This window comes from Herpailurus yagouaroundi, unplaced genomic scaffold (assembly GCF_014898765.1).
Source record: "Herpailurus yagouaroundi ecotype Mexico unplaced genomic scaffold, PumYag 161, whole genome shotgun sequence".
NCBI lineage: Eukaryota > Metazoa > Chordata > Mammalia > Carnivora > Felidae > Herpailurus > Herpailurus yagouaroundi.
Genome location: NW_024412402.1, coordinates 2,915,682 through 2,938,970, shown reverse-complemented (window position 1 = coordinate 2,938,970; position 23,289 = coordinate 2,915,682). Strand labels below are relative to the sequence as shown.

Here is a 23,289-nt window from a genome sequence, read left to right as displayed (position 1 = left end):
ATTTAAACAAATTTTTAAATTTTTATTTATTTTTGAGAGACAGAGCGAGAGACAGGCAGAATGCGAGCGGGGGGGAGAGGCAGAGAAAGAGGGAGACACAGATTCCGAAGCAGGCTCCAGGCTCTGAGCTGTCATCACAGAGCCCGACGCGGGGCTCGAACCCCCCAACCGTGAGATCATGACCTGAGCTGAAGTCGGACGCTCAACCGACTGAGCCACCCAGGCGCCCCGAGAACTAATTTTTTTAAAAGTCTCCTTTGGCAATTTCAATAAAAATGCCCTGGCTTTTCTACCTTTAACTTCTATCTAATCATTTTCTATCACTTCTATAGCTAGCATTTAAATGAAACTAAAATATACTCATCTTATATATGGAATCATTCTGCCTCAGAGATCAGAAAGAAAATAAAATAGTACTCTATTCTTAACTCATGCTTGTATTTACTTATTTTGTGTATGAGTTTATTATATAATAGGTTTGCTTAACTTATCATGAGTGGGAAATTAATCTGAAAAGTAAAACCATGTTATATTTTATGAGACATGACATGGATGAAATCTATCTACATTTCTGTTAAAATAAGATTATGAATCTGAAGTAGATATGTATTTTTAAATGACTTTTTTTACTTTATGTAGATCTTATAAATGGCAGAATATGAAAGTTTACTATGAATTTTCATGAGTTCTGGCACTTTCAAAGTTATGGACGTGGTACAACATTTTATTGTGACTGACAGTATAATTCTGCTATAATAAAAATTTCCTGTCAACCTGTTCTGTCCTGAAATGCCTGAAGCACTTTCGTTTAAGTGTCAGATTAAAATATATGACGGAGAGAACAGAATCTGCACTGTCCCGTCTTTACAGCAAGCGATACAGGGGGGTGCCAAAAGGGTGTGGGGGTAGACGTTTGTTTTCATAATTATGTAAGAATAGGTTGTTCAAATGCCTTCATTATGCCATCTATTTTTGAATCAGTTTTCCTGTGGATAATTTGCACCATGTGGGAGAAGTAAAGTTTAGAGTCTTACGTAAATTTTCCATCATCCAAGTACCTTTCATTGCCATTGGGAGCCGGTTTGGGTCATATGAGTTGATGTGAGGCTGACCCAACTGTGACATCATTTATCTAAAGGACACCCATCTCAGAAATTCATTTCTGCGGGCTCCAGGTTTTAGAAATCTCATGCCCTTTGCGCCTCCCTAAAAGTGCGTTCCCCTCTAACGCCAAATACTCCACTTGCGCCTTTCTTGTTTCCTCCGTCAGAACTGGCAGTTGGTTCGGTCTGAAGGCCACACCGTCCTAGTCTTACTGTCTTCGTCTCCTGTGGAGACTCTCTTTCCCACCCCCTCCTTCTCTAGGTTCGTTCTTACACTGAAAACGAAACAAAATCCTGCCCCAACATTCCTCCATCCTACTTTTCCACTTCCTCTGTCAACTTTCTACAACACTGACCCAGCTGCAGTTCTTCATTGCTTTCTTGCTTCCCTTTTTCTTTTTTCAGGTGGGCTCTGTGCCCACTGCTGGGCTTGGAGTCACAACCCTGAGACCAAGAGTCACGTGCTCTACTCACTGAGCCAGCCAGACACCCCATTGCTTCTTTCCCTGGCATCCCTGTAACCGGGCTTCGATCTTTAATGCCACGTGGCATTCCTGAAGACAGTGACGTCCTGGCTGTCGTGTCCTCTAATCTCTCTCCTTAAAGCCTGCTCTTCTTCGAGTTTGACGGCATGAGTACATCCTTGGTTTTTCTAGCATTTTACTTTTTTCTAACAGTTGTGCTTTTCACACTACTCTTTCCCTGAACTATCACTTTCTTCTGCTTCCTGATCTGTAAGTATGCACATTTCATGCTGAGTGATTTTTGACACTGGCCACACATCCGAAATACCTTCACCCTTCAAAAATATATGATGGTGTGGGCTCTACCACAGCCCCGTTCATTCAGATTCTCCAAGCGTAGAGCCCAAGACTTGCCCTGGTGACTGTCATATCTGGCTAGAGTTACAGGTGACCCTCCAGAACCTTCATTCGTTAGGCTCTCCCCTGGAGATTTCATGATGTTTAGACCTTACAAACGATCACTCTGCTAAAGTAACTGTTCGCTAGTTCTGGATTTTTACAAGGAAAAAAAACTCATTCGGGAAAGATTAAACAGTAGGTTATTTTACTGAAAGACTTCTCAAGGCCGTATGTACACTTCATACTTCTATGCCACTTCAGGCCCTCTTTATTCCATTAGAAAGGGTTGTTTGCACCCAAATTGATCTACCTCCTATAATCCACTTTCTTTTTTTTCCAGCTTATTTATTTCGAGAGAAAGTGGGAATCAGGGAAGGACAGAAGGAGAGGGAGAGGGAGAGACTCCCAAGCAGGCTCCGTGTTGTCAGCGCAGAGTCCGAAACAGACCTAGAGCCCACGAACCGTGAGACCGTGACCTGAGCTGAAGTTGGACACTACACTTGACCTTAGCCAAAAGGCTGAGAAGTGACTGAAGTTGGATGCTTAACCAACTGAGCCACCCAGGTGTCCCTATGATCCACTTTAAACACCACTGCTAGATTAACAGTCTAAGGCACAACTGTACTCTTATAGTCCTCTTCTCAAAAATCTTCAATTATCTTTGGATCAGGGTCAAGTTTAAATTCTCTAGCTTGGCACTCAAGGCCTTAGAAGGTCTGACTTGAACCTTTTCAACTTGCTTTTATCTCTCATTATCCGATAAAAAGAGTACAGACTTCGAAGTCAGGTATACATGGGTGTGACTTATGCTTTACCTGGGAGGAGCAATTCAAATCCTGCAAGTCTCACTGGCTTATAACTGAAAGAAAGATAATGCTGGTCCTACCTGAGAAGGTTATCTTGAGGCTTACAAATTGGTCCTTCTCATACCCTGTGTGTAAGTCCTCACCCTCACCCGCTAAAAACAGTGCTTCTCCAATGTCAGTACACATTCTTGGTAGCTGGCATACTCGTTACACAAGGAGATGTGTGAGTTGCACCTGGGTCTGGACTTGGGCAGTCCGCGTGGAGAGCTGGCAGGTCTCTAGAGTTACATAGCCCAGCATGGTGGCCACCAGCTCCAGGTGGCCCTTGAGGACTTGAAGTAAGGCTCGTCTGAACGGCGACGTGCTGTGAGTGTAAGATAGCCGACTTTACGACTTAGTATCAAAAGAGTAAGGCGAAATACCTAATTAATAACGTTATCAATGACATGTTGAAAGGATATTTGGGGTCTATAAGCCTAGATAAAATATACCATCCATGTTAATTTTACCTGTTTAACTGTTTGATGTAGGCACCAGAAAATTTTAAATGATGCACATGCCTCACAGTGCATTTCCAATGAACAGCACTGGTCTAGTATGTGCATTTCTGATAAGTTCTGCGACGATTCTGTGGTATCCTCAGATCACTTTTTAAGAAACCATGTGTGAAATGCTAAGCTCTCTGAAAGAATCAATGCCTTTACACATCTTTATAAGCCTCATAGTGCTCTGAACATTGGGGGTTATTTACTTTACACTAATTGAATTTAGATGCACTTAAAATTTTGAGTTCTTAAAATTCATAGAAAGAATTTCATTAGAAGTTTCGCTTTGGCTTTTTTATCCCCAGCTTGTAAGGAGTTATTTTTGAATTTACATTTCTTAAGTGAAACAAAAAAATTTGAAACTCTAACTTTGATTTGTTCCCAAATCAATATAAACAGTTTTCTAAAGGAATTGGTGTTTTCCCCTAGGATTATTTGACTTTACCTAGAAATAGACCGTTTACCTGACTAGATTCCAAAATTGTTGAATATTATCACAGTCAAGTTCTTCGTTTAAAACTAGTGGTCAACACTCAACCAGGAATATGCATGGATTTCTACGCCACAGTAATTTAGCCGGATGAGGAACAAAAAGACATGTATCTGGGGAAAGAGGGTCTGTATCTAAGGATGAACGGGAGGAGAACTGGCAGAGCCCCCTGGCAGCTGGGTGGAAGAAAAGTGAAAGAGATGCGATTCCAAATATGTAAGCTAGGGGCACCTGGGTGGCTCAGCGGCTTGAGCGGCCAACCTTAGCCTAGGTCGTGATCTCCTGGTTCACAAGTTCGAGCCCCACATCAGTCTCTGTGCTGACAGCTCAGAGCCTGGAGCCTGCTTTGGATTCTGTGTCCCCCACTCTCTGCCCCTCCCCTGCTCTCTCTGTCTCTCTCTCAAAAATAAATAAAAACATTAAACATTTTTCAAAAAATACATAAGCTGGGGCGCCTGGGTGGCGCAGTCGGTTAAGCGTCCGACTTCAGCCAGGTCACGATCTCGCGGTCCGTGAGTTCGAGCCCCGCGTCAGGCTCTGGGCGGATGGCTCAGAGCCTGGAGCCTGTTTCCGATTCTGTGTCTCCCTCTCTCTCTGCCCCTCCCCTGTTCATGCTCTGTCTCTCTCTGTCCCAAAAATAAATAAATGTTGAAAAAAAAAATACATAAGCTAATGTGGGGATGCAGAATAACCTTGACTTCAGTGACTATTAGAAGAGAAATTGGTCACGACACTAGGAACACCTCTCAAAGATGGTTTAGTAATACCCAGTGAAGACTTTGGCACTTACCTCATGGCCACATTGCTGCCATCGATGACTACGGGTCTCAGGTTCTCCCCGTCATCCGCCACGAGCTCTTGCATCGGAGAGTCCGACCGCTGAGACTCCAGGGAAGGCGCTTCCCGCGTTAGACTGTTGACCGTACTAACCGTCTGTTCGGCCTCACTTTTGTTTCCAAGCTTGACGAGCTCTCCCAAGATGTCATTGATTAAAGCATCGGTACCGAGTTTATTGAGCACAAGCTGAACCTGTTCTTCAGAATAGCCTAACTTCAGTGCAAACTCTAGTTTTGTTTGGTATTCTCGCACCACATCGGGGGGTTTCTTCACTTCCTTGGAGGTAGTCTGGGACTCCTCAGGTTTAAAGTCTTGCAAAATGTCACTGCGTTTGAGTATGTGAGGCTCTAAGCAGGGAGACCTACACAGTTGTCTGTGAGTCTTGGTTAATAAGCACGGCTCTGCTGAAATGCTTCTCGACTGGTCTGACTCGTTATCGGAATTTGTGCTTTCTTCAGAGTCACCAGAGCTCACATTCTCTTCAGACACCTCTTTCTCTTCCTTCCCGGAATTAACTTTATCCATTGTTGGCTTTTCCACCATTGACCAAGGTACAGATGTACTTAAATGTGGGTCAGTGCTCTCCACATGAAGGTGGCCTAGGTCATGCCCCAGATGATCCTTCAAGCCCATGAAGCTGTTATGTGTACTTGACTCCACTTTGCTATTTTTTCTGTATTCCTGAATGCAAAGCACCCCGTATTCCTAGAGAAAAAATGTAAAATATTTAGAATCTCTTATGTACAGTTTCATTCCTGTTTCAGTGAAGAAGTTGAAAGATTATTTATTACCAAACTATACCGAATACATACTTTGCAGTTACCTACGTCTTCTCATCCTGCGGAACACCTTTGCCCAAGATGGCATCATGCCCCATTTTTCAGATGAAGAAGTTAGGAATTAGAATGCCATGCGATCCCTCTGAGGTGACAAAGAAAATAACCAGTGGAACTGGATTTTTTTTTACCCAGTTTTGCCCGACTCCCAAACCCATGCTTCGCCCACTCTGTCATGATGCTTCTCGACCATGACGGAAGAGACCTTTCCACTGTCAGAAAGGCCAATGTTTCCAGAGCGACACCTAGAACATTACCCAAAAGCATGTTTTAGATATACCAGGATAGGTTGTGTACAAGTTCTCTAAAAGAGTTCATAAACATTTGTAAAGATTAAAGAGAAAGCCATACGGAGAGAAAGGAAGACATTAACTTTACTGTAATTGAAAAATTGACGTTAATTTGGATCAAGCTTAACAACAACCTAAAGACATTTCAAAAAAAATTTAGGGGGTGTGCTGTAAAAGCACAATTGTACAACGGCCAACAAAGAATGAAATAATTACAGAGTGAATCCTACTCCGTTTAGGAGATGAACAGTTTTGTCCTAACAATCTTTATTTTGTGACTGCTGAACATAGTAACGAATACAAATCTTAATGATACGCCACCCTTACTGTCAAGGACACTACCATCTACTTCACTCCAGGGGAAAAGAGCTCTTTTTTATTCTGTGCACATTGCTAGAAAGCGCAGAAATGAAATCGTTCTCATAAAATTAGCAGCATACAGTTAAGTACACTGACCGTTATCTTAATTTCCTGCATTTTACAGAAGAAAATATCTCTCTGTATTATATCAGATAATTAGTTCACCATTATCTACGTTTCGCTAAAAAGTCATCCTTTCTGCTACTCCCTCCCCTGCCACCCCCAGGAATGCTTTGCTGTTTAAAATGCTTTTGCTGTGTTACTAGTTTTCCTTAAAGTCATTGGGAATCATTGTTATTTCTCTACCAGGAACAGGTTAGCAAAATAAAATTATCTGTTCTTGTGCTTCAGTGCAAGGGCTGTAAATTTACTTATTAAGGCAATTCCAGTGTTCCATCTGGGGAGATTAGTAAGGCAGGGGTAGCTGAATTTGAGACTGTCATAAAACACCTATTTAAGTAATCTAAAAAAGAAAATTGTAAAAAACATTTTATTCTAAAGCTCTTCAACATCTTATTTACACTAGAAAGGAGCTATTATATAAATGTTAAGAGAAAAATGCTAAGTGTTCTTCTAAGAAGTCAAACATCTGAATGCATACTTGGTGAACTTATTAGAGAGTGAAGTATTTCCACACAATGAAATAAATTCTATTAAGTATGGTAAATACTAGAGAACAGAACATGGAATCTTTAGCTTTATAACCACACACTTAACATTTCTTCTGTGTGGAACTCCTACACACTTCTACAGGAGTTTCTTCGGGTTTTATCCCTCGAGAAGACAGATAACGCTGTTCTATTAATAGAGCGTTCATTAGTCTTAAAGGAACATCAAGTTCTCCTGGCCTGGGACGGCACAACTGATAAAAAGAGACACTCTTTAGGAGAGCTCTGAGCCGTATCTATTTCATTTTTTTTCCTATTAATATGGATATGCACGAGCCCAATTATTTAGAATTAAAGGAAGGGATTCTGAAAGCACATCTTTACACCCAGTGATTTATTAACTACTGTAATATACTGACACCATAATGCAAGTAACAAATCACAACAGAATCCTAATGAAGGGATACAGTTAAAAGAAAAATCTGCACCGTGGCCTTCGCAGAGCTCCCACCAAAAGTATCTTGAACAAGGAAAACCCTATTGGAAGCTGGGCTGCCTGGCAACCAGAAGCTGGTTGCTAAGCTGCACTCTTTTAACATGCCATCATGAATGCTAGCACAGTCAAAGAATAATTTGGTATGAACAAAAGCCTATAAAAGAGACTGGGACTTAAGTGCGTCTGGTTTACCCTCCGAGAACAATGCAGCTGCCAGGCCAATCTGGAAGCTCCCACATCATTGTTCCGTAAACCCCGCAATCTGTTCTGACTGCAGGAAGTGTATTTAATGGGCCACGCTGCTGATCTCCCCCGAAAAGTTTGGGTTCTGCACAAGCGCTGTTGTGGGATAATTCTTCATGGTAATGACTCACTGACCCAATCCCCGACTTGAAGTAGGGGATATTATTTTAATATTGAGCAGTAGTGTCCTCCTTTGGGACAGTTTCAGAAAAGATGAATACTTTATCAAAAACACAGCCACTGGGGAACAGGGAAATGAAATGTTATGTTTAAAGAGTAAGTGAAATTATTCTGAATTTTCCCATTTTCCAAAGAAATGAAACCCAATACTGTAAAGATTTTTAAACCATAAATGATCCACCCTAAACAAATATTTAAATCTTTCTATATCACTTCAGTCTAATCTAAAAAAGTGTTCATGACACAATGTAAAACTGCTCTATTAAATTTTATTCTACAGCTATAATGATAAAATAGGGAGAAAAAATGAGATTGCCAATAGTTTACTTTTTATAATATTAAACCACAGAAAACGCAACTGTATACAAAGGCAGTGAATATCACACACCTTTAACTTATAATCACTCATGTAATTTATACATCCTATTTAAATAAAAAGTTTACGATAACTGGGCTAACATGATTTTTAACACTAAGGATGAAAGTAAGCTTGATCTACCCTACTTAAAAAAAAAAAAACTAACATTTTATTTTGTTAGGCAAAACAGTTTTTTCTTTTCAAATATTCTCACTGAACCTTTTTTTCCACAGTGACAGGCCTCTCTCTTCATGTTCCATATTTCAACTGGTTACTTCAGAATTTTCCAACGTCATCTTCCCTAAACAAGCAGTTAAATAATTTTTAGTTCCTGTCAATCAACAGACTAAATATGAAACAGAAGAATAAGGGCAAAGGAGTTGTTACCAGGCCTCTAAGCCACACAGATTTTCTTCACTACAGAATCCAAATCTGAAGCAGCCTTCTTTGTACTGATCAAATGGCAAACATTTGGTTTTTAAAACTTTCATCTCTGAAATGCTTCCTTACCCATTCGTAATTAGTAAAAGACTGCCCTGACTTAATATGGCAGTTAAAATTTTTTTCACAGATGATCTTGAAATCATTCAATAAAATATTAAAGACTAGTCTTAAGATTTAAAAGCTGAAAAAATATTTTCATAGGCTGCAGTACTTGTTCATGTCATGTACAAAACTTAAAGGAATTATTACAAGAAATCTTAGGACAAAGAACAGTAAAGGGTCTTTACTCTTGTTCAGGGCCTTCAAAAATAGCAATGTAATGTTGAAAAAGACAGCAAAGACTTCAATACCATCACATTTCTTATTACATGTAAGACAGAAAATACTTTTCTCCTTAATTCTAAATTGCTTACTAGACTTTTAAGGTTTGCATGTACTCAAATGCAAACATAGGTAAACCACCTTTAATCAACTATTAACCAATAAGGCTAATTTCCCCCAGTTCATGAAGAAGCAACGTAGACAAAATTTCACACATAAAATAGGTCAGCGTTTATACTCCCACCATTATCAAAAAACTACAAAAAATATGGCTTAACTTTTAAGCTTTATATCAGGAATCTGTTGTAATTGGCCTTTACACACTATATTCATGAATACAAAAAGCACTGGGCAAAAATATCATGGTCTGAACACAGATTTCTACACTTACAAAGCTATAGCTTCCGTCCAGATACTATCCTGGACACAGAAATAATTTTCTTTGCCAAAGGCCTAATAGATTAAAAATCAAATAATATTATTTGTTGAAAAATAACCATATTTTCATGCTAATTTTGTAGATGATGAAGTGTAACTATTTTAATTGTCAAAAAGAAACTTTCTATTAGCTGAAAGTAGGTTTATAATAGAACGGTTATTTACTAGAAATGTGTTGTATGCACACGAATTCCCCCGTTTGGTGAGATCTTTGAAAGTTCTCATTAGATGACTTGGATAATCCTTCACCTCAAATCCAGTAAAAAAGTTTTTGTTTTTGTTTTTGTTTCTATTCTAAAGAGCCTCACAGATCCGGAATATTAGACCACAAAGTTGTTAAATCAATTTATTTGTTTGTAATGTAAAGTTACAATGCCATAAAGTGGGTTCTGGTTGTTATCCAAATGGTAATACTATGAGAACAATGAAAATAAAATAATGAATATGTAATAAATACCTACTGCTGTAGTCTCTGTGTATTTAATTACCATTGTATTTCAGTGAGTGCTGTTGTCCGCATCCCTCTAGCTAACAAAGGAAGGATGTCCCTTTGAACAGATTGGTTAATGCTCTGGGGCAGCAGATGTCTACTAGAACTGCAGGAGACCAGCAACTGGTGGCCTGCCCATCTTCTGAAAACTTTCAATAGACTCCTGCATATGTTCACACAATAGGGCATGTGGTAGAAAGGAAAACCTCTTTTTAACCCTTTATGCTCTCTCTTTCCCTCCCAACTGATAGATGAAAGTCTTTGTCTCCTCCTCTTTTCCCCATTACACAACTCGTGAAAGCAATAGTTATGGGAACGACATCTTCAGCCTAATGTTTGAAACCACTGCAGGGAAAAAGAGATGGGAGAAATGAGAACTCTCTGTTACTATCAAAAACCGCTGACAGAGCAGGTGAACACTTAGTCACTGTATTTACAGCAAGCTGTCTGAAACATCTACCTGTGCATCGGTCCATCTCCCCAAGCTAGATTTTTAGGACAGCAGGAAAACCGATCATATCTTACTATCAGCTTAGAGCACCTAAGTCTGACAGTGACACTTTAAGGAACCTAAGAATGTGACAAGATAAAATCCTAATTCATGGTTTGTCAAAATATCAGAACATGTGATCATCACTTATCTTTAAGTACCAAATGATCACGTGCCGTGCGCAGCGCCCTGCAAACGTTCATGAGGCTGTAATGACTGATCGGACTCCAGAGGATAAACCTGTAAAAGATCTGCTGCACGTATTTTACGGAGAGAATGATCTTGTATTTTGGCACTCCATAATAATTTGCAGGCTGTCGTTTGAGGCGTATCCTCTCTTCTACAAAGTTCAAGTCAATACTCTCGGTATTTAGCCGAGTTGAACTTGGGAGGCAGGCATTAAGTAGCGCAGATACTCACGGCGGCAGGAAAATACAAAGACGTTTCTGCAGCAGCTTCAGCGGGAACTCCTTAACACAGTGGTAGCCGCAGACGTGCAGGCAGCCAGGAAGAACAATGAATGGTTGGACAGATGCAATGGCAATGTCTTGGCTGAACCGATTACCGAGTGGAGGGACAGCCAATCACGGCGCGGGAGCTCACAATTAGTTGGGCAGATGCGGGCCAAGCTCGGCTCCCTGCGTCAGGTTCGCAGGTTCCTACGATCAGCGAGTTGATGTCATTCCCGGGGCCTGCCCCGGGCAGCGTGTGTATTAACGAGGGGTGTGCGGGCAACAATAGGCCAGACAAAGGCCACTCGCCGGCAGCTGCTCTTTGGGAGCCGAGTCATTAGGCAGCAGGCTGCCAACAAGAAACACCTGGCTTGGGCGGCCTTCGGCTTTTCCTCCTTGCTTTTCATGCACCAAACAAAGAAACCAATTCTATTTTCAAGTAGTCGGACTTGCATGTTTCCAAAAAGCTGAGGCTCCACTCCAGTCTATTAGCTTTGGGGTTTTGAGAAATAAAGAAAATGAAGTGTGTCAAAGCAGCGGTTCCCTACTGCAGTAATCCCTTTCTTTAATAAATGAGTGACTAGTGAAATGAGACAGAAGGCTACAGTCAAACGATTTCCCTGGAAACACTGGGAAATCCAAAATATTTTTAGGTATTGGTTCGTTTGTTGCAAGGCAATAAAAAGACAAGAAAGGGAGGGGGAGCGATAAGAGCTTACAAACAGAATTTTAAAAAGTGAGTTCACTAGTCCTGTAGTGTGGGAAGACGAAACGAGTGTGGTCCAACTGTGTGCCAAATGTGTCATCCAAACTATGCATTCAGACAAAACTGCTGACGTTCAGCCTAAAATCGCCAGCACGGCTCACCTTACACATGTGCAGCGCCACGTAAAACTCTTTTCTTACGGATTCCACTCGCCCATCTCATGAAATAAAAGCTTTCATTATGTTCTAATATACGACATTATTATACCTGTTAAAGGGATTTGTATTTCAGCTCAAATTCCAGCTCAGGAACAAGTTAACTTTATGAAGAAGAAATATGGGGGTAAGAATGACCAAAATGGACCTCCTCGGGGAGGAAGCTTGTTACCCCAGATTTATTTCCAACTTCCAGAATGCAGTACTTACAAGGCTACCACTACGTGCTTTTGAGGGCTGCAGTTTCATCCTGAGTGGCCTCAATTAAAGAAGTTCAACCAAAATTTACAACCCCTCAGGTGTTGTGAAAACACCCCCCCCCCCCGCTAAAGGAAACCTACCTCCAACGCACCACCTACTTTTGTGAGCTCGCGCCCCCACCCGCCCACACGAGCACGCACCCACTTTTCACTCTCCTCCAGGAGGTAAAGCAGGAGCTGCTACTAAAATTCGACTTTCTGATACAGGCTGAATTATGCACAGCCTAGGATTTATCATTGTATCATTATGAGAGCCAAGATGTAAAATTTGGCTAAAGCACCCCTAACGATAGAAACCAATCACAAATACTGGAGCTACTCTCCGTTAGGGTCATTTGTGAACACTTGGGGGAAAAGTGCCAGTTGGGACTCCTGGCCACGCCCTTACTGTGTCCACTCAAGTGTCAACGAGATTTTCTCTATTTACAACCCAAGAGGAAGGCCTCCTCCATACAGTTACAAATTTTCAGTTATCTCACTGAAGAAAACATTCCTTATGCCTACCAGAAGCCTGAAAAAGTCCTGTTATCAGAAATAAAATAAAAACACAGAGTATACTTTAGATCACTGTCTATATCTTTTCTCCAAAGAGTTTACTATTTTATTAAGGTATATCATTCCCAAATGTTAGAAAAGTTCAAAATCTGTGGAAATATTTTCTAACTAAATGTAATTATTAGGTCTAAAGCAGAAACCATTCTTTTTCTGCCAAGGGTTATTTACGGTAATGTTTCTGCAGTTAGGTGAGCCTATGGTCTAATGTTGTAAGCGCATTAAAGATAAAGCATCTCTAACATAGTTTACTGCAAGTTATAAGGTAAATTACACAGAGTGTAGACTTTATGTCTTGGGTAAGCATATGAATGTCACAGAAGCGAAGAAAGTTAAAAAATGTTTTAAAAGTGACGTGGTGGTATTTCTCTTGAAAATTTCATGAGCAAAAGGAGTAAGAAACATAAATCAAGGCCACTAGGATGGTTAGCAAATGTACTTCTTTTGGTAAAATGGAGTTTGATTTAGCAAGATAAAAAATAAAAAATATAACACACACGAAAGCAAAGTAGTTACAACTAAACCCTAATAAAACCTAAGCTATGCACTCAGAGAGACAGGTCAATATTTATGAATTCATATCAAAACTTTTTTGTGTGTATAAAAAGGAAACTCTTTAGTATGAATAGAAAGTCCTCTCTTTTCCCCTGGGTTTCCTTTCTTCTCTTTATCCCCTGCTACTATAGTTACTACTTTATAGCTTTAATTCAGGAGGAGGAGGAGGAATCTTCTCACTAATTCCTGCCACTGTGAACACAAAGAATGAGAGAAAACTACCCAAGGGCTCAGCAGGGAGCCTGATCTCTAGCACTGGATTAAGCTTTTTTGCAAACAGCAAATAAAGGCAGTGATCTGAAAAAGCTAATCAGATCCTGCTGGGGTATTTAGACTATCTTGGTTGCTAGTATTGGATAATGTTAAGCACATTAAAACATCTGTAGGTGAAAAGCCCGTCTGGCTTTCTTAGTCATAGGCACTGCCTGGTCCACTTGCCGGCCCCCCCCCCCCCCCCCCCCCGCCACGCCCCACCCCAAAGCCAATACAAACAGCTGCACTGGGCTCTCTCCGGGGCGTCGCAAACCAGGGCTGAGCAGGCCTGCGGCTAAGACAGGAAAAAACAAGGCAGGTGTCATTTGTAATTTGGGGAGCACGCGGAAATCTGTCAATGCCAAGGGGGTGTCTAATGTTAGGACCTTGTTTGCTCAAGTCTGAATGTGAACACGTGGGCTCTGATGCTGATGTCTGGAAATCAATTCTCCTTATCACTGGTGATACAAGCCCGCTTCCCAGTACCTTCCCCCTAATGTGGATTTGTTTCCCAAAGTACACGATCTTCCTTGATCCTAACACCATGGAAGTGAAATTACCATGTCACATTTTCCCAACTGTCTCCCAAAGGTTCAAAGGTTAAAATTTCAGCCAAAACTCTTCTCTAATTTTTGAGAATTAAACTAAGAAACAAAATAACCAACCCACAGAAACCTAATCTACACACACAGGGTAAGAGAATGAAGCAAAATCAATCAGGTACCAGCATGTGAACGAAAGCGCTCGTGGGCGAGTTTTATTTCTCTTTCATGACAGGGTGAGCTTCTCCCAGAGCCCTCAGCTCTTTGCAGTGTTCCTGTAGCCCTGGTTCTGCCACTGAGGCTGCTGTCAACATCCCAGGCAGCGGTGGCTTGAGGGCACATCAGCCTCTCTGTGATGAGAGGTCTTTTCCTGGTGTCTCCTGCTCTGGCTTCAACTTCCCAACTACAGTGGCCTCCTTGGGTACAACACTCCATCTGGCCTCTGCCTCCTCACTGGAGAAGGACTGCTCTGGTGGGGGAGTCTGGGAAGAAGAATTTTGTAAGCAAAGCCTGGCCCCTTCCTCTGCCCTTTTCCCTTGGGCATCTGCCCACGGACAGAGTACACGGCTGCCTTGCTCCCCAGCACTGCCCCAGACTGGGTGGTTAAAGCTTTCTAGTCTGGACGTTCAAGGTTATCAAGCCCTCCAAGCTGGGCTCTGCCACGGTTCCACCCAAAAAAAAAGGCTATTTTGATGTCCATCTGTCTGGCTCCTTTGTCTATTTCTCACTTGGTTCAGAACTAAGGCAGGAAAAACACCCCCTCAAACAACACTCAACAGAAGCTTTTGCTTTCAAGAGCTATTAAGGGGAACAAAAAATGGTATGAAGACTTAGGTAAATTAACTCCGGTCAGACTACAGTTAAAACACATATAATGGGAAAGTTTTTTTAAAAAAGAAAAAATTCTGCGACACCTGGGTGGCTCAGTTGGTTAAGCATCTGACTCTTGATTTCGGCACAGGTCATGATGTCACGGTTTATGAGACTGAGCCCTGTACTGGGCTCCACACTGACAGTGTGGAGCCTACTTGGGATTCTCTGTCTCTCTGCCTCTCCCTCCCATATGCACAGGCATGCTCGCTTTCAGAATAAACTTAAAAAAAAAAGTTCTACAGAAGAAAAAGTCCTGTAATAAGAGGGAAGATAAGGGGCGCCTGAGCGGCTCAGTCAGTTAACCTTCCAACTTCGGCTCAGGCCGTGATCTTGCAGTTTGTGGGTCCGAGCCCCTTGTCAGGCTCTGTGCTGACAGCTAGGAGCCTGAAGCCTGCTTTGGATTCTGTGTCTCCTGCTCTCTGCCCCTCCCTCCCTCATGCTCGCTCTCTCTCTCTCTCTCTCTCAAAAATGAATGTTAACATTTTTTTTAAAAGAGGGAAGATAATGTCCCTCAATATCAAAATTCTAAGGGTCTGACAATCTTTCAGTGCTACATCACTAAGAGGGTTCAGAGACAAATAGCAAATACACAAAAAACAGTTATTTCTTCCCAGTAGACTAAAAGCAAAATTTTTCTGCAGTCATTTTAAGTGACAACATACTCCACAGTGTAAGGCTTCAATTATTTCCCAGTATTAACTTGCTTATTCAGTATTTTCGAAAATTCATTAAGCAGTAAGTCTTTAAAAAGATGCTCTTCGGGGTGCCTGGGTGCCTTACTCGGTTAGGTGTCCGACTTCGGCTCAGGTCATGATCTCACGGTTTGTGATTTTGAGCCCTGTATAGGGCTCTGTACTGACAGCTGAGAGCCTGAAGCCTGCTTCGGATTCTGTGTCTCCCTCTCTCTCTGCCCCTCCCCCACTCGCACGCTCTCTCGCTCTCTCTCAAAGATGAATAGAAAAAAACTTTAAGATGATCTTCAATTCTTATCAAACTTGTAAATAATCAAGGAACAAGGAATTTTAGAAAATCTCAGTGAGTACAAATGACATCCTGAATGCTCACGTCACAGGTTCCTAAAGCGGCTAATGTAAAAGGGAGTAAAGGGAGAGAAAACTCATAGGCATAAAAGGCCACAAATGATTTTAAAAGAGGCAGAAATCACCTGATATCATCCATATTAAAATACACAATTACATTAAATATAACTGAAACTCTCAAGAAAAGCTGACCCAAAGTGTGTAATTTTATATAGAATACAGGTAAGACATTCTCCGAATTAGGACAACCTGATGACACCTTACCTCTTACAGTAATGACAATATTTGCAACCTCATTATCAAAGCCTAGTCAGAACTGTTCTCTCCTGATGCTGTGGGGGCCCCTATCGTCCACTGTCTCTGCCGTTACCCCCGCTCCACCGTGTACTCGTTCATGTACAACACGGTACCTGCAGCCTGTGCATCCCAGTGGAGGACGGACATGGGTCTGGTTCTTTAGGTGTTAAATAATTCCACGCAGCAAACTAATTCAAACACTGCATGGTCAAGAGCTTTGTTGAAAAGTGAAACTGACAGAGTCAGGCTATAAAGAATAACTATCAGACAGAATTAAAAGAAAGCTCTGTCATGAAGTCTGATCTTACGAATGGCCCAGAAGAGTGTGTAAGAATGACCGGAGTAGAAAGGAACTGGGGAGAGAAAAGCATGGGATGCAGAAAATGACACAAAAGTAACTACAAACCAACTATGACCCAACCAAAGTTCTTTATTAAGAATTCCATCAAGGGGCGCCTGGGTGGCGCAGTCGGTTGGGCATCCGGCTTCAGCCAGGTCACGATCTCGCGGTCCGGGAGTTCGAGCCCCGCGTCAGGCTCTGGGCTGATGGCTCAGAGCCTGGAGCCTGTTTCCGATTCTGTGTCTCCCTCTCTCTCTGCCCCTCCCCCGTTCATGCTCTGTCTCTCTCTGTCCCAAAAATAAATAAAAACGTTGAAAAAAAAATTAAAAAAAAAAAAAAGAATTCCATCGAAATTCTCATTAATAGTCATGATAGAAATAGTTCCTGACATACCAATTCTTCTAAGACGGGAACATGAAATGCTGGAGCTAGTGCCCTATAAGGCCCTCACGCCAGTGATTTCCAAGTACTGCACTACTCACTTTAGCCAACTGTCCTGGTATTCAAGAAACTGAACAAGACGGAGAGGCTAGCCAACCAAACGGTTGTGTTAGACGCTGCCGAGCAACATCGGCATAGGAGTTCATAACATTTTTCTCTACAGAGTTCTATTCCATAAGAGAGAGATGTAATCATTTAGATACTAAATTTAGATTTATGAGCCTCCCTGACAAGACTCCTCCATACCAATCACCATATACTATAAGAAGTTAAATTTAGAATGTGAATCACCCTCAACAGCTGCCAACAGCGTCTGTCAACTCTAGCACGGCAGGGACTCCTGGGGTCTTGCTGATGGATCCCCCGTACCCCGCCAAGTGCTCCACATACAATAGGCACTCAAGACATATGCAATAAAGAACTGACAGCATTTCAATACCTGGGTCAAAATCCCTTTTCCAGATTGATTTGATCTTCCCGTCACATAACCTATATTCTTCCCAAACACGAGTTTAAGTGCTTTAAATAAAGCAATGATTCTTTCAATTTGGTTGCACACTAGAACCATCTGGGGTTTTAAAAGATATGGATGCCAGAATCTCATGCCTAGAGAGGTTTAGTTGTTTATTTATTTTGAACTGGCGATAGCCCAGGTGTGTCTAATGGGTAACCAAGTTTAAAACGGCTAGTGACTTACAGGTTTTTTCTTCTAAAACACCTTTTCTTCACAGCTTCACGTGTTAAAATCCTACCCATTACTACTGAAGATTCAGCTAAGCCCCAAATCTGCAGAAACCTTTCCTGGAACATAGTTAAATTTATCTTTGGAGGACTTGAGTTTTGCACAGGGCCTGGCCTATGGCCAGGACTTGATAAATGTTTGAGTGGTAGATCATTCCAGGAGCAGAGCACAGAGAAACACAATACATATTTATTGAAAGACTGATGTACAGGTGGTCCTCGTTACTGGCAGATTCTGTGTTTGCAAATCTGCCTCCTGGTAAAGAAATATTTGTTCCCTCCAAATTCATACTCGTTCAAAGCCGTTTGGCGGGCCTGTGTGAGGAGAGGTGGAAAATCGGAGTTGCCTGAGGCACATTCCAGCTGAGGCTGAACTTAGTGAGGCTGTGCCTCTTCCTTCAAGCTCTCCTACTGTCAACATGGCTGCTGAAAAGTACTATTTACTGCTGGGTCTTCTGCATCTTGTGCTTTTTGTTGGATTTGCAGTTTAAATGGCTCTCCAGCCCGGCGCTCAAGCGCTGTCCAGTGTCCTGAAGCGCAGGAAGGCCTTGCATATAAAGCACACGCCCCAGGTAGGCTGGACCTCAAGCGCTGCTGGCCGTGGGGTCGGTGTGGGTGAACGAACCAACACTATATATGAAATAACAAGTCTTTACGGGGTGCCTGGGTGGCTCAGTTGGTTGAGCATCTGACTTCAGCTCAGGTCATGATCTCGTGCTCTGGGACTATGAGCCCCACGTCAGGCTCTGTGCTGACAGCTCAGAGCCCGGATGGAGCTGCTTCTGATTCTGGGTCTCCCTCTCTCTCTGCCCCTCTCTCACTCATACTGTGTCTCTCAAAAGTGAATGTTAAAACATTTTTTAAAAAAGTCTTTAAACAGCAACACACTGGCAACCGGTTTATGTGTTGATTGGTCCATGAAAGTGTTTTGACTGGAGGCTCACAGGAACTTACTCCTCTATTTCCTCTAGGAGCAATGGTTCAGGACTTGCAGCAACTTTACAAAAGTACAATGAAAAACAAGAGCTGAGTGTAACTTCTCCCTCTCCTCAGAACCTTTAGGACTGGTATTTTTAATGCCAGTTTCACTCCGTAATTGAGCACCTCTGAGGTGCAGGTGCTGGGGAGATAGTAGGAATGAAGGAAGCCCCTTTCTCTCCCCAGGCTTACTGTGTAGCCTGGCTGGCGGACAGGGAGAGAATATATACAATACATAAATGTCAGGCGATGGAAAAGGCTATAAAGAAACTTTCAGTCTGGGAAGGCTTCTCTGCTAAGGTGATATTTGCACAGACAGCAAAGAAAATGTGCACAGGAAGAGGGAAGATTTAGTACAAAAGCCTGACAGGAGTGTGTGTTTATGGAACAGCAACATGGCCAGCAGGACGGGTGGCAAGTGAGCAGGGGGAGGACTGAGAAGATGAGGACGGAAAGGGACCCACATAGAAGCCAGGTCAAGTGGAGCTCTAAAAGGCAGTGCCTCACACACTTTACACAGCATTTGCACCATGAACATCTTCAAGATCGTGACTGAGGAAGTCTGGGCTGGGGTCTGAGATACTGCATCCTAACAAGCTCACAGCTGAGGCCATGGCTGTTGGCCCACTGACCCTACGGTGAGAAGCAAGACTGGAGGTCACACTAAGTAAGGCCTTGGCTTTTAATCTGAGATGGGAGTGATAGGACCCTATTTTATATTAATGTCCTGTAAACTTGGGCTTACTTACTATCAGTTCTGTTCCATTGATTTTTTTTTCTATTTCTGTGCCTATACCATATATTAAGACTGTAGACTGATAGTATATTGGGGACCCTGAATGTGCAAGTCTTCTATCATTACATTTTTAAGCAGGCTTCACGCCCAGCACAGAGCCCAATGTGGGGCTTGAACTCACGACCCTGAGATCAAGACCTGAGGTGAGATCAAGAGTCAGGCGCTTAACCAACTAAGCCACCCAGGTGCCCCAATTACATTTTTTTTCTCATCTTCTTATTCTCTCCTTGGCTATTTTTACATGTACATGCAGATACTTTAGAACCGTTTTGACAGATTTTAATCAAAAAGCTGTTGGTAATTGGAGGGAGACTGTGCTATAGTAGGACTTGCTTAAAAAGTACTGCTGATTTGTTGAACTGTTGAATCAAGAATGATCTGGTACACACACATATCACTCAGCCATCAAAAGAAATGCGATCTTGCCATTTGCAACAACATGGATGGACCAAGAGAGATTAAGTGAAATAATTCAGAAAAATAAATATACCATAGAATTTCACTTATATATGAAATCTAAAAAACAAAACAAATGAACAAAACAGAAATCAACGCAGAGATACAGGAAACAAACTGGTGGTTACGAGGGGCAGGGGCGGCGGTGGGGGTGGGGCAGGGGAGGGGCAAAAAAAAAAAGGGATTAAGCGGTACAAACTTCCAATGACAAAATAAATGAGCCACGGGGATGTAATCCACAGCCTAGGGAGTGGAGTCAAGAATACTGTAATAACTTTGTATGGCGACAGCTGGTAATGACACTCTTCATGGGAATCATCTTGTAATGTATGAACATACTATGATGTACACCTAATATTCATACGATATTGACTGTAAATTATACCTCAGCAAAAAAAAAAAATTGATTTCTTCACAAAAGACAAACTTCTTACTAAGCTTGTCTTAAAATGTTTTGCTTTTGTTCTTGCTGCTGTGAATGAAGTTTTTCTCCTGTCATTATATTTACTGACTAGTTATTGTTGGTGTCTAAAATATTATTTTATTCACATAAAACTTCAGTGAACTAGGTACCTCCGTGAACTTCGCATGTTTCCATCAGTGTCTCCCTGAGGCTCTGGGGATTTCCAGATACATACAATAACGTAAAATCATCACATGGCCTCTTTCTTACCAATGTTTAGATCTCTTACTCCATCCTTTTGTCTAATTACACTGTATTATTAGATAACAATGGCTATTTTGTGTTTTTCCCAATACTGACGGGAATGCCTCTGGGAGTTTATTATTAAGCATATATGGACTGCCGGCTAGGTGGTGTTCGCACACACAGATATACAACACATACATCCCTCACCTTGAGCTTATTTACCACGCCAGGCCCCATTTTTCTCAATAGAAAAAAAAAAAAGATGTGATATGGTTGCTCTGAAATTTAAATGAGCTAATATAGAACACCTGGAATGGTGTCAGGCACATAGTAAGCATTCAGCAAGTGTGAGCTATATGCAATTCTTTGTTTATATACAACTATACATATACACATGACACTATATAGAGCCTTTGAAAAATCACTTATAGAAATACATTTTCCTCCTACATGAAAGATACGGAGAAAAAAATCAGGAATGTGGTTTGCATTAATATGTTAAAGTGATCATACTGTTTTCTTTGGCTTACTAACATTATGAATTATATTAATAGATTGTCTAATATAGAAACACAATTACATTTTGTGGATTATATATGCTTACATTTCCCCAAGAATTTTTGAATCAAATATAAGATTGTGTTGTCACTTTCCTTAAGTATTTGCTTTGCCATATTTGGGCACAATTTTGCTGTTAGCAAAGGGATACGGTCAGTGTACCAGAGAGTGCCTGACTAGACTGGGTGGGCCATGCTTTCCGATAGAGGAACCACTATTTCTACAGGTCTGGTTTAGTGCTATTCTGAACCACGTCCCTGAACCTTGACTATAAATTCCAGGGCAGAGTTTGTTCCACCATAGGGTCCAAAGAAAAAGAGGCTGACCTCCTAATTTATGAATATAAAAACCAACACCATACCATGCCCTCTTCCAACAACTGAGTAACCTGGACAAGTTATTTCATGGCTCTCAGTTTCATTAACCAGAAAATGGGGACAATACCACCAACAGCACAGGGTTGTTATACAGATTAAATGAGTTAATACACTTAGTTTAGTTTAGTTGCAAACATTTAGCTTGGAAAAGCCAAACATACCCAAGCTTTTTGTAAGAAAAGCTGAAGATTGAAGGGTCATGGTATCTCGGCCAGTGAAAATAATTACAAGACGCTGAGGGAAAGCCAAAAGGGAACATGATGATAAAGGTGGTTGGGAGTCAGTGATTCAGAAGAAAACCACTGGCATGAAGGTTTTCTGGCATGGGCAGGAGTAAACGGATGAGGGAGAAAATGGAGACATAATTAGAAGAAAGTAATGAGAGGCACCTGAAAGGAAACAAGGATTTTTTTTTTTTCTTGTAGAAAATAAGAAAACATTTCCTTCAGTTTAACAATTTAGATGGTGGGCTGTGAAATAAATGGCTCTAGACAAGGCGATCCCCTCCCACCTCTCTCATAATTTCATTAACATTTTAATTTCCTAAAAGTTCCACCGAACTTTCCTAAAGTAATAAATTGCTTCACTTTTCAGAGTTAGCTTTCTCCTAAGACCTAGAAGTTATTAACTATTGAACAATTAAAGCTGTGATAATTTTTCCCTTAAATAATTGCTATTGAACAAAATCTTTTATGAAAAGAAAGAATTCCTATGACTGAGGGATTTTATCGACAGTAACATCATTAATTATGGAGCACCTCGGTTCTTAGGGCATTTTTATGGAAGTTAGGCAGCTGATCACATTTCATTTATACATTTAAGAAGTAATGCTCTGATGAAAGGCGGGGAACTAGCATTGTCCGTGAGCACCCAACCACACTGCATGAGAGCTTAAATCTGGGTTCCAGGAGTCCACGTGCTCACTCAGCGAGTGTGTATTTAAAACCCGCTGTGACAAAGGGATAATGCTGAGCGAAGATGAGAGACGATATAAACATAGATACAAGTGCTCCCTAAGGGATATAAAGGTGTACTAGGGAGACCCGATAAATGACCATCTGTGTAGTAGAGGGTATGTCAAAATTAATGCTATTAACACATAAGGGTACAAGAGACAAGGACATGGGCTATGATTTGAGAAGGTTCTGAGAGGTGAGTACAGACAGACAGGGTGATGTCAGTCCCACCCAGACTATGGTGTATGTGTCTGTGGCTGGGGGGAAGGTGGTGAGCGAGGTAAGGTGGGAGGAGAAAGGATTTTTGCCCAGAGAACAGGATCGAAGGCCCAGAGATGTGACAGATAATAAAATATGCAGAACACTGTGTGATTAATACTGCTGTTTGATTAATTCTACCGCCGTAGAAGAGGCTAGAAAGAGGCCATACTAGAGTTTCAACTTTGGTACTGGGAAACTATTGAAGGTTTTTTTTTTTAAACAGTGATGATGGTAGGGAATACAGGCAGTAATGTCTATGACATGGGCCACAGCAACATTTTCCTACCTGTATCTCCTCAGTCAAGGGAAATAAAAGTAAAAGTAAACTATAGGGACAAGATTAAAATAAAAAGCTTCTGCACAGTGAAGGAAGCAAAACTAAAAGACAACCTACTGAATGGGAGAAGATATTTGCAAATGACATATCTGATAAAGGGTTAGTATCCAAAATATGTGAAGAACTTATACAACTCAATACCCAGAAACCAAATAATCCAATTTAAAAAGTGGGCAGAAGACCTGAATAGGTATTTCTCCAAATCAAATAAGACATCCATGGGGCGCCTGGGTGGCGCAGTCGGTTAAGCGTCCGACTTCAGCCAGGTCACGATCTCGCGGTCCGTGAGTTCGAGCCCCGCGTCAGGCTCTGGGCTGATGACTCAGAGCCTGGAGCCTGTTTCCAATTCTGTGTCTCCCTCTCTCTCTGCCCCTCCCCCGTTCATGCTCTGTCTCTCTCTGTCCCAAAAATAAATAAACGTTGAAAAAAAAAAATTAAAAAAAAAAAAAAAAAAAAA

The 23,289-nt window shown here is 41.5% G+C and overlaps 1 protein-coding gene across 2 annotated transcripts in view; it reads right to left on the bottom strand.

Moving 5' to 3' along the window:
• The window catches only part of ZC3H12C (zinc finger CCCH-type containing 12C), an 84,303-nt gene that overhangs the window by 39,932 nt on the left and 21,082 nt on the right, over window positions 1–23,289 (bottom strand). The window contains exons 1-2 of one of the 2 annotated variants that reach the window (XM_040482919.1): window positions 10,619–11,875; window positions 4,598–5,349 (exon numbers count right to left, since the gene is read on the bottom strand). In XM_040482919.1, the coding sequence (XP_040338853.1) occupies window positions 4,598–5,277 (680 nt within the window). In that variant the 5' untranslated portion in view covers window positions 5,278–5,349; window positions 10,619–11,875. Of the gene's footprint in view, window positions 1–4,597; window positions 5,350–10,618; window positions 11,876–23,289 lie in introns of those variants that run through there. The other variant, XM_040482920.1, reaches the window with a different exon arrangement.